Raw genomic sequence first — 12,849 nt, forward strand, 5'->3', positions numbered from 1 at the left:
GGTAATGTGGTGATCAAAACTGCACACAATACTCCAAATGCAGCCAAATAAGGGTGTTATATAGCTGCAACATGGCTTGCGAACTCCCGTACTCCATGTCTCAGCCAATGAAAGCAAGCATGCCATATGTCGACTTAATCACCTTGGCCACCCGTGTTGCTACTTTTAGGGAACTGTGGATCTGCACACCCAGACGTGTCTGTATGTTAATGTTCCTAAGGGCTCTGCCATTTACAGTATAATTCACACGCAAACTTGAACCTGCAAAATACATCATCTCATATTTGTCTGGATTAAATTCCATCTATCATTTCTGTGCCCAAGTAACTAATCTATCTATATCCTGTTGTATCATTTCACAAATGTCCACAATATCAGCAACTCCACCAATCTTTGTGTCATCAGCAAATTTACTAATTACACCACTCACATTTTCCTCCAGATCATTTATATGTACTACAAAGAGCACAGCATCTAAGACTGATCCCTAGTTACTGGTCTCCATTCTGAAAACACCCTTCCACCACGACCCTCTGTTTTATAAGACCGAGCCAGTTTTGTATCCATCTAGCCAGCCAACCCCAAATTTCATGTGATTTTAGTTTTTGTGACAATCTGCCAAATAGGACCTTATCAAATGCCTTACTTAAGTCCATATAAACTATATCCACAGGCCCTTCCCTCATCAAATATCTTTGAATTTTTGAAGAGGTGACAATCAAGTTAATGAAAAATAACCTTCCTCATACAAAACCATGCATTGTGTCCCTAACTAGTTTATTTTTTTCCAAATGTGCATATATCTTGTCCCTCAGTATTTTCTCCAACGGCTTCCCCACGACAGATGTCAGTCTCACTGGCCTATAATCTCCTAGGTTATCCCTGCTCCCTTTCTTAAACGAATAAACAACATTGGCAAATCTCCATTATGCTGGAATCTCACCTGTGGTCAAAGAGGATGTGAAGATATCTGCTAATGTCCCAGCTATTTCTTCCCTTGCCTCTTGCAGAAACCTGGGATAGATCCCATCTGGCTCTGGGGACTTGTCTGCCTTAATGTAATTTAGGATACCCAAACATTCCTCTTCAATACATTGCCATTCTCCAGAATATTCACATATTCATCCCTGACCTCAACATCAGTCATGTCCTTCTCCTTGGTGAATACCAATACAACGTACTTATTAAAGATCTTGCCCACTTACTGTGGCTCCACACATAACTTCCCTCCTTTGTCCTTGAGTGGGCCTACTCTTTCCCTTGCTATCCTCATTTTTCTTCCAATATATGCATAAAAAGCCTAGGGATTATCCTTGATCCTGTTTGCTAAAGACATTTCATGGCCCCTTATAGCTTTACTAATTCTGTGTTTAAGTTCCTTCCTAAGTTCTCTATATCCCTCAAGGGATTTGTCATTTTGTAGCTGCCTAGACCTATCATATGCTTCCTTTTTCCTTTTGACTAAGCTTACAATTTTCCTTGTCATCCATGGTTCCTGAATCTTGCCAGTCCTATCCTTACAACAACAACAACAAAGTTGCTGGAAAAGCTCAGCAGGTCTGGCAGCATCTGTGAAGGTGAAAACAGACTGAAAGTTTTGTTTCCAGTGACCCTTAAAACTGATGGTGGCTGGGAAAACGTCAGTTTATATGCAAAAAAATAGGGATGTGGGTAGGGTGGGGAGTAATCGATAGGATAGAGCCCAAAGAGAGAGTAAGATAGTTGGACAGACAAAGGAGTTGCTAACGATCACGCTGTGAGGGTGAATAGTTGTTAACGGGGACTGTTGGTGACTAACAATAGGGGGCATTATGTGGCAACAAGGCCTGGTGTGTGGTGTAGGGGGCTGGGACATGGGAGAATTTAGGCCCTAAAATTATTGAACTCAATGGAGTCCGGAGGGCTTAAGGGTCCCCTACTAGACAATAAGGTGTTGTTCAGGGTCTTTTTTGCGAGCAGAACATAGATGTTCTGTGAAGCGGTCACCAATTCTAAGCTTAGTTTCCTGTGTCAAGGAAACCAGATTGTGAGCAGCGAATGCAGTACAGAACAGAGGCAGAGGCAAAGGTGGTGGAAGAAGAGTTCAGTGCCATGTTGTGCCCAAAATTCATTAAAGGTGGGGACGCAGAGGAATGAACCTGAGGTCTTTGCTAAGTACAGAATGTTCAGCATCAGAGAGCAGAAGGTTAGGAGTGATGGTGAATACCCAAACTTCACAGATGCTGCCAGGCCTGCTGAGCTTTTCCAGTAACTTTGTTTTTGTTCCTGATATACAGCATCTGCAGTTCTTTCGGTTTTTATTTAGTCCTGTCCTTCAGTTTTGCAGGGACATGCACATCCTTCATTTTAATCAACTGATCTTTAAAAGGCTCGCACATGCCAGATGTAGTTTTGCCCTCAAATAAGTGCTCCCAATCCACATTCCCCAATTCTTGTCTAATTTGGGTGTAATTGGCCCTTGCTCAATTAAACACTCTCTCCCATGGGCTACTCTTGCCCTTGTCCATGACTACTTGAAATCTTACAGAGATATGGTCACCAAGCCCAAAATGCTCTCCTACTGAAACATCGATCAACTGTCCTGGCTCATTCACTAAAACCAAGTCTAGTATGGCCTCCATGCTAGTTGGATTGTCAACATACTGTTTCAAAAAGCCCTCCTGGACACATCTAACAAATTGCTCTCCATCTGAGCTCCTGGATCTAAGGGACTCCCAGTCAATAACAGGAAAGTTGAAGTCACCCACCACAACTGCCCTGCCTTTTTCAAAACTTTCCAGCATCTGACTACATATTTGCTCCTCTGTCTTCAATGATCTCCCAGCATTGTGATTTCACCTTTGTTATTCCTGAAATTTACCCATAGCGCCTCACTGCAAGATCCCGATGATGAGTCCACCCTCAACATAGCTGTGATGTGATCCCTAATCTACAACGCAACTCTCCCGCCCCTTTTGTTTTCCCTTTCTGTCCCATCTAAAACAGTGATATCTAGGAATGCCAAGCTGTCAGTCCCGTCCCTCCTTTAACCATATCACTGTCATGGCAATTACATCATAATTCCATTAAGTAATCAATGCTCTTAGTTCGGCTGCCTTACCAGTTATACTTCTTGAATCGAAGTAAATACACTCCAGACTCCAGTTTCTCTGAGCCCCGTGACTTCACTCTGTCTGGTCTTACTCTGCGCAATGCATATCTCATTCTCTCTTTTGTTCCCAGTTCCTGCACTTACTGGTTTGTTGCTCTGGTTCCGAACCCCCTGCCACACCTCTTGAAGAGCTCTAGCAAACCTTCCACCCAGGATACTGCACCCCCCAGTTCAGGTGCAACCCACCCTTCTTGTGCAGGCTCCACCCTCCTCAGAAGACATCTCAATGATGCATATTAGATTAGATTCCCTACATTGTGGAAACAGGCCCTTCGGCCCAACAAGTCCACACCTTTGGAGCATCCCACCCAAACTCATCCCCCTATAACCCACACACCCCTGAACACTACAGCCTCCCTCCTACATCAGCTCTGTAGCCACATGTTCAGCTGTACTCCGTCTATTCCTAGCCTTACATGCCTGTGGCACGAGTTGTAACCCTGAGATTACTACCCTGGTAGTCCTGCTTTTTACCTAGCTACCTAACTCCCTGAATTATCCTCACAGGACTTCATCCTACCTATGTCATTTGTGCCTATGTGGTCAATGACTTCTGTCTGTTTTCAGGGTGTCCTGTACGTGCTCAGAGACATCCAGGTACCCTGGCACCAGAAAGGCAACATACCATCCTACAATCTCGTTCATGGCCATAGAAACTCCTGTCTGTGCCCCTGACCATTGAGTCACCCACTACTATCATTCACCTAGATCTTGCCCCAATCTGCTCTACTGCAGAACCACACTCACAAATGGATGGTCAAATTCAGCTCCAACTCCATTTATAACTTTGCTAATGACACCACCGTAGTAGATTGGATCTCAAACAATGACATATGGAAGAATAGGTTAGAGAGCTTCGTAGTATAGTGTAAAGACACCAATCCCTCCCTGTATATCAGCAAAATAAAGGAGCTGGTCTTCAACTTCAGGAAGTGGAGTGAAGGACACACCCTTGTCTGAGGTGATGATTAAAGGCTTCTAGTTCTTCAGTGTAAATCTCACAAACAATCCGTCCTCGTCTATCCACGTCAACATTACCACCAAGAAAGCATACCAACCTTTACTTCCTCATAAGGTTAAGGAAATTTGGCACGTCTACAACAACTTTTACCAATTTTTATTGATGCACTCCAGATAGCATCCTGTCCGGATGCAGCGCAGCTTGGTATGGCAACTGTTCTGCCCAAGAACACAAGAAATTACAGAATTCTGAATGTAGCCCAGTGCATCATGAAAACTAGCGTTGCTTCCATTGACTCCATCTATGCTTCCTGCTGTTTCAGGAAAGTAATCAAAGACCCCTCCCACCCCAGTTATACTCTCTTGCATCAGGCAGAAGACACAAAGGTTTGCAAACACATACCAACAGATTCAAGAGCAGCTTCTTCCTCACTGATATCAGACTTATGAATGTATCTCTTATATATTAGAGTTGTTTTTTTGGCACTTTCTCTGTAGCTGTAACACTATAATCTGCATTGTGTTCTATTACCCTAATATAGTTAAGGTATGGTTTGTCTGGATAATATGCAAAACAACACTTTTCACTATATATCGGTATGTGTGACAATAATAAATCAAATCAAATGTAGCGAGGCAGTGAGGTGTAAAAAGGGAATTCAAGAGCTTATAATTCGGGCAACTTAATTGGGAATGAACAAGAAGCCAGGATGAGATGAGTAGTGTCTGGCAGGTTTGTGGAGCTGGCGAAAATGAGGTGGAGGAGAATGAGGAGCAAGCAAAGTCTCTAGTTCAGGCTCAAACAATTGCCAGGCAGTGGAATTAGTAACTTTGGAACAGTATTTGAAAGTAGGACTGTAAATAATAGCTTCAGCTTTCTCAAAATTTAGTTAGGAGGGATTTCTACACTTCCAACACTGCATGTTGCAAGAATCTGAATTTTCCAACAGTGAAAGGCAAGATGGGGAAGGTGGTACTGGGTGTCATTGACATAACTAAAAACTGTGTTTTCAGATGATTTCACTGATGCAAGCAGACAGAAGACTGGAGGGGGCCAAGGATAGATCCAGGGATACAAAGAAAAACAATGCAAACAGTGATTTTTCATAGCTTATGATCTTTCACCTAAGTTATAACAGATGAAAGGGGAAAAAAACAATTAAGTCGTTAAAGTTTAAAATCTGTGTAAATTTGCTTATCTCAAGTTGCCGGGATACTAACGTTTACAATTAATGCAAGGTGCAGCTACGAATGCTAAAACCAGTGTCTAAGTTCAAAACCTCTACATCCTACAAATTCAAACATGGGAAACCAATAAATGAGAAATCCAAATGAAATTGAGAATTCTAGGATGTAAGGCTTGGAATGCATAGGTTTGAAAATCCAATACCAGACACTATTGGCTTTAATTTAGAAATGGCTCTAAGAGCAGTATTTTGTGGTATTCCTCATGTTAGTGTACAGACAGATATTCCCATTGAAAGAACTAGGAAAGAAATAGAACAGCAACTTACGTTTCAATCACTCTAAGAAAAAGGTTTTCAGGTGTTTTTAGCAAATTGGCTTAACGTAGTATTTTGATTCAAAATGTAGGCAAAAAGCTGTTAGTATCATTACTCTGACATTCCAGGATATGAAAGTTTTTTAAAAATGCCAAATTTAAGAATACAACATGTTTAGTCACACATTTAAAATGCTTTATTCGCTAAATAATCCCCAAAAGTTTCAAGGTATGCACTTCTGCAGTATTTGGTGAACAGCTGAAAATGTACCCAATAAATAAATGGGAAAAAATAACCATTAGAATTCTATTTTTTTCTACCATTTCATGAGGGAGAAGCATATTTAAAGACAAATATACAGAGAAAAAGAAACAGATACCTAAACAACATGCATTATCAAGTGGACTACAGTATCACGTCCTATTTCAATTTCTTTGTGGCTCATATTTTCAATGGTCCTTTTGTATCTTATGGAAACCTGCAATGCATACCTGAATGAGGGAGGCAGCAGCAGGAATCTGCCGACTGAAATGCTTCTGACGCTGTTTCTGTTGAACTTTGAGAGCAAATCCAGATCCCAGTATACCCTTAAAATTTGAACATTTCATGAAAGCATGTCATTGTACTTGAAAGCAAAATTATTTGATTATGCGATTAAACTTCTTTTGTAAACTATGCAAACAACCTTGAATATCAGATCTATTCCAGTACAATATCAACTTAACTATGAAAGAATCAGAAACGTAGAAGGAAAAGGCACTATATAAAGGCACCAGACCAAGCCAGTCCTACAGTTTTTTACACTTAGAATGGATGGTGGCAGCAACTTTCACCATGAACAGCAGATCATACAGCGAAGTGAGCTGTTGTGCTCATCCAGCAAGACTATGAATTTAGACTTGAAAATGTTGGACTTTTTCGGCAAAGCTGGGAGAGCAAGGGTGTGATCTGATACAAGCCTTCAAGAATATGATCAAATAGACTTTTTTTTAAATTGAAGAGTGCACAATTATGGTATGATGATAGAAATAATTAAAGGGGAGATTAGAATGTTTTTTTTTAAATGTAGGAATATCCTACTTTTTGTTTGACTTATTCCACAAGTATTTTATGTCCACTTGAACCATAAAAAAAAGCAGATGGATTTTTATTCAAAAGATGATTGTGCAGCACGTGAGAGTCACTTCAGAATATATACTCGAGCCCTACTGCCTGCTTCAACTCTGTAACTTTCTTACAGTGTGATTTGTCAGTTCCACATTAGACATTAACATGCAAGGCGAACGTAATATTAACCACATTATTTTTGTATCCAGACTGGACGGTGCCATTCTCGTGGAATCACTCAGCTGGAGAGTTATTCCCTGCTGCTGGAAGCTTCTAGTGTTAACATTGCTGGCATCATAATTAAAGGCCCAGCTGCACACCACAACACATGCTGCAAGTCCAAAACACTCCTTGCGCCATGGTGCTACTCAGTCCCTCCTTTTGTCCCTTTGCAGGAGAAATTTTCCCATAATTGGGCCAGGAATAGTAGGAAGTGGTGAACATAAAGCTCCACATCCCAAATATGTAGGAAGTTCTCCAACTGGCCAGAGAAGTGCACCACTGTTCATGTGAAAAAGGGGAGACCTCAATGGGCAACCAACCCAGTGAGTTTCATTGGCTTATCTCCCATTACCACAAAAATTAAGCCAACCTTAACCGTCACAAACTTCTAGGCTTCTTCCACAACTACTTCTATGTCCACTCTTATTTAGTCACTAGCTGCAACCGAAGAACCTCAGCCTCAAAAAATCTTAACTCCAAGGCTCCCTTTGAAGAGGAAGCCACTGTACCATTTTTGGCAAAGGTTTCACCTGCACATTCCACTTACTCAGTAAGTTTCATCTCGCAACATTCTCTATCTAGATCATGTTTAGTAACACAATCTGGCAAGTACATCACTGACACATCTCTGCAGCTGGTGAAGGAAGAAATGCCCCAGGTCTCCAATACTTAGAGGCCGGGAACACCAAATATCTGGTTAGACAATGATCTCATGTTCTCGGTTATTAATGACACTTGTACCCTTGTACCCCACTTATCTGGCATCTCACCGTCCAGGACCCTGACCCTGCAGAATTTGCACAAGGTGACATAGCATATGCATTTAATTATCCAAACAAATTACACTAATCATAACATTTCACATAAATATGACATACCATTCTGATCAATAGCTGGATAAATTTAATTTCTATCCTGATTCTTGTAACTATTGCTAATCAAACTTCCGTGGCTTTAATACTTTTCCTTTGTCTGTGGTAGTACATGGATCACATGATCCAACGGATCTGTCATTTGATAATCTCAGTTAGTACTTATTCCAACCAGTCTCATTTCGATCCATATATTTCCATTCCAAAACAAGAGCTGTCCAAGCTGACCACCATTAAAGCCAGTGCACTTCATCCAACTTCAAGTTGGTTTGATATCACTTCTTTGATCTTTAAAATATATTTTCTAATCAGCCAGCTCTTCCAAGCTGCTCCCTTGTCCTTACCAACCTTGATTAATCATGAGAGGTTATACCATGAGGTTAGAATTTTCCAGTCAGGGGAGTTTTGATATGTATCCAGCCCATGCAGAAGATATAATCTGTTTGATCCTTTGATCTGTTTGAATGTTCAAAGGCGAACAGCAACGTTTTCACCAAGGTAAAATATACTTACTGCTGGAAGCGCAAAGAAAGATATAGCAAAAACAGAGAAGCAAGATGCTATTGTCTTTCCAATCCACGTCTGTGGGACTTTGTCACCGTATCCAATTGTTGTAACTGTGACCTATGATAAAAAGAGCAGCAAAATCAAAAATTATAATTTTTAAATTATAACTTTAGAAGAAATCTATAGATAGTCGCTATGTCTAAGAATTTTGTTGATTTCTGGATACAGGTGAATGGATAGGGAACAGGAGTACAAATCACTACTCACAGAGCAAACGTTTTAGGTCAAAGTACTTCCCAATCTGATATAAACACCTATAAAAACTCATAATTTTGATCGCTATTTTGTGACAAGATGAATTTTGTAAGCTATGTATGCATCTCAAATGATGAAAATGAAGCATGTCTACAGGAATGCTTTTTAATCAAAATTTATTCCAGTTATAACAATATAATATGAAAGCTATGTTTAACTTTTTAAAAAAAGATTCTGCCACAGTGAGGTGTTCAGGATCACTTCCTCATTTCTATTTAGGACTTGCATGACACCATCAATAGAACAATCTTCTCATGTGCCTTGGTTTAGTTTCATAACAAGCAACAGAAGCAGTGACATCAGCTGACCCCAACAACCAATCTAGAGTTTCATGAAATCAAGGAAAGGATCCTATTATCAACATAATCTTCACTGTTTGCCAGGATGTTTGTTGCTGCTTCATAGCTCCACAACACTGCAGCAAATTGAGTGGCAGCACTACAAAGTAGAAACTGAATATTTTGTTAATTATCAATTCAAAAATGTGTCCTGTGGAGTTTGGTGATTTTAAATGTACACAGAAATTACTAATCCTAAAGTTCATAATAAAGCAAGTTTTTCAAATTCACTCTCAGGTGAAAATGTCATTGACAGCTTAGGATCAAATACAAAAGAACTCACCACACCCCACCACAATGCATCAGCATAACTGCCAAACCCAGTCTTTCCCTTTTCATCTACTGCATCCTTCTCAGCCAGATATACAAAATAGGAGGAGAAGATCAAACCCAGAAAACCAATGTATAATGTTGTTATGAGTTCCTGCAAAAACAAATATTACATTAAGTAAGGCATCCTCTGATCTCAGATTAAACATTACTGTATACTTTTTAAGCTTGTACATCATGTATCACATTAAGTTATATTTTATAGATGATAAGATTTAATCAGCAACTACACAAAGAACAAGATTCTATACTTTGGTGCATTACTCCCATTACAATAGGGAACTTTGGTCAGAAATTGATTGGATTATTCATCTTTTACCAACAGAGCTTTTAACCTTCTAACCTTAAGAACTCAGAAAATACAGACTGAATCTTAGCTGATCGTGATGACAAATTCCAAAGGTCCATTAGAGCTCATTGGTCACAGAATGCCTTAAGCATAACTGTGGGCACTGAGTGCTCCCTCTTCATAGACATTTAAGCATGGAACTAGCATCAGAAAAGATGCAAGCAGTCAGGCTGACCATCCCCCTCAATTACCTGTTGCTTGGATGTGTTAATGGTCACCAGCTCTTTCTTTCTACAACAAACTATAACTGTCAATAAGAGCCGGTACACACTGTTAGCAGTGTATCCTTGCTTAACTTCACAGAAAAATTGCATGTTCAGCTGAAGGTATGGGCTAAATCCCACTTTATGTCCCTTCATGGTCAGAAAGATGCATTGCACTGTCCTTTTGTAGTTCCAATTCTCTACAGGTCACAAAATAAATGTTATTGTTTTACCCACTTGCTGATTGGGCCAATATTCGATTAGACATAAAATAAAAAGATTTATTCAGGTTTCTTTAATAAACACAGAATTATTGACTTATTACAAACAAAACTTACTCAATGACAATGCAAAATAAGTTAACACTCTTAAATTGCAATATGAAAATATAAGTTGCATCTCACAAAATAAACCAAACCATACACAGAAATAAACCCACCCATGTCACATAAAGAACAAGTAGGAATTCTTGCTACATATGCATATTTGAGAAAAATACTTTATGCCAATAAGTCTTGGTTCCTGAAGGCAAAATTGGAAAGGATAAGATGTGTAATGTTCAGGCTGCTGTTGATCTGACATTCTAGTGCACAAAGATCGATGTCACCAAATATTATTGCAGATGTACCTGGGATCTTTGCTAATACAGCTTACTCAGGAAACAAAATTCTGAGAATTCTTTTAGATGTTCTTCAGAAGGACAATCAGGGTTTAGAAGGGACCTCACTCTAAATTTATATACATTTTTCATCTCTTTCTCTTTCACCATAATTAACTAACTCTTGGTCTTTTGAGCTGAGCCTCTCTCCCATCTGCCCTTTTGTTCCTCCACTGCCTCTGTCAGAAGCATTTAACAAACCCATTTTCCAACCTTTCAATTCCGAAGAACAGTAATTACTGGACTTGAAATGTTAACTCTATGTTTCTCTGCAGATATTGCAAGACTTGATGAGTTTCTGCAGCTTTCTCTGTGTTTGTCCTGCATACCAACACTTTGAAATCCAAACTCAAACTTTTATTAAACGATTGATGAACTGCACATCTTACATTTTCATTGCCCTGTGGGGGAGGTATCTTCAGAAGGTATTTTCATTACCTATCAAAAATTATACAATTTCTTTGTTGGATTAACTGTAGTAACCTTATTTTACATAAGTTCATGAGCCCCACTGCAGTCAGTCTCTTTCATATGTGCTCTCAATAGAGTGCCCAATGTAACATTTCCCTTGTTAGACACAATTTTAAAATTTTGCAATGACAGAATTAAGCTCTGATATAACAACTGTAAGTCTGTCTCAAGAGTGTCAAGTTCCTAGGAATGACGATAACCGATAAACTGTTCTGACTTCCCACATAGATTCGACAGCCAAGTAGGCACAACAATGCCTCTTCTTCCTCAGGCTGCTTAGGTAATTCAGCATGTCCATAAGGGCCTTTTATAGATACACCATTGAAAGCATACTGTCCAGGTGCATAACGACACAGTACAGCAACTCCTCTGCCTAGGGCTGTAAGAAACTACAAAATGTTGTGTGCACAGCCCAGACTGTCACAAAAGCCAACCACCCATCCATGGATTCCATTTACACTTTCCACCCCAATAATGCTCTCCTACAGCCCCTTCCATGAGGCAGAAGATACAGAAGCTTGAACACACGCACCAAAAGGTCCAACAACAGCTTCTTCCCTGCTATCATTAGCCTGACAAATGGACTCTAACCTCAAATAATGCTGATCTTGGTGTCTCAATATTAGTTCAGGTACTGATGTGCCTTTGAATATAATACTTGTACAGGGCTGTAGTGCTTTAAGTTGAATTCTTCAATAACACAATAATCATGTTTAGCTTCTTGTGTTATGTTTTGTCACATCAGTAACACATCTTGCTGGAGGCAAAACTCACATCAAAGGAGACATACCACTTGCCTACAAAGCCTGTATTCTCATCCTGGAAATACTGGTGTTGCACCCCATAGGCAACACAGCCTTTGGAATTTGCTGTAGGGAACAGTCTCTATCTCCCTTGTGCTATCCTGTATTATTATTACATTTCTCTTTTCTGTCCCAGTTGAATTGTGCTCTGTACCATGGTGCTTTGGTCACTTAAAGGCCATAAGAAATAGGAACAGGAGTAGGCCATTTTGCCCCTCAGCATGCTCCACTATTGAAGAGAATCATGGCAGAGCCAACATTCCCCATATCCACTTTCCTGGTGTTCTCCCTGTAACCTTTTATTCCCCTACTGACCAAGAATCAATCTACCTCAGCCTTAAATATACACAAGGACTCTGCACTTACGGCTTTCTATGGCAGAGCGCCAAACACAAAGCCATCACAGAAGAAATTTTTCCTTACCTCAGTCTTAAATTTGTGCTCCTTTACTCTGAGGCTATGCCCTCTGGTTGTAATCACTCCCATGAGGGGAAACTTCCTCTCCGCATTTAGCCTGACAAGCCCCTTAAGAATCCAGTCGATGAGATCATCTGCTATCTTCTAACCTCCAGTGTGTACAGTCCCAAACTGTTTAATGTTTGGTCATAAGACAATCCTCCATATCAGGAATCATCCTAGTGAATGTTCCTTGAACTTCCTCCAAATAAACAATATCTTTCCTTAAATAAGGGGTCCAAAATTGCTCACAGTATTCCAAAAGTGGTCTCACTAACCCCCTCTACAGTTGCAGTTTGACTTCCCTACTCTTTTACTCCAAACCTCATGAAATAAGGGGCAACGTTCCATCTATCTTCCTGATTATTTGCTGCACCTGTGCAGTAACGTTATATGCTTCATTCCCAAATATCACCAAGTTCCTTTGTGTTGCACTTTCTGAAGTTTTCTGCATTTAAATAATACTCTGTGCTTCTGTTTTCCCTTCCAAAACAATTTCACATTTTCCTACATTATACTCTATTTGCCAACTTAGTGCCCACTTACTTAACAATCGGCCTTTCCAGTGGTTTTTATGTCATCTGCAAATTTGGCTATGTTCATTT

General features: G+C 39.9%; 1 protein-coding gene across 1 annotated transcript in view; it reads right to left on the reverse strand.

Moving 5' to 3' along the window:
• The window catches only part of kcnq1.2 (potassium voltage-gated channel, KQT-like subfamily, member 1.2), a 480,582-nt gene that overhangs the window by 390,647 nt on the left and 77,086 nt on the right, over positions 1 to 12,849 (reverse strand). The window contains exons 7-9 of the mRNA XM_059652242.1: positions 9,258 to 9,398; positions 8,328 to 8,438; positions 6,105 to 6,200 (exon numbers count right to left, since the gene is read on the reverse strand). Coding sequence (XP_059508225.1) covers positions 6,105 to 6,200; positions 8,328 to 8,438; positions 9,258 to 9,398 — 348 coding nt within the window. The remainder of the gene's footprint in view (positions 1 to 6,104; positions 6,201 to 8,327; positions 8,439 to 9,257; positions 9,399 to 12,849) is intronic.

This window comes from Stegostoma tigrinum, chromosome 18, assembly GCF_030684315.1.
Source record: "Stegostoma tigrinum isolate sSteTig4 chromosome 18, sSteTig4.hap1, whole genome shotgun sequence".
In the NCBI taxonomy this organism is placed as follows: domain Eukaryota; kingdom Metazoa; phylum Chordata; class Chondrichthyes; order Orectolobiformes; family Stegostomatidae; genus Stegostoma; species Stegostoma tigrinum.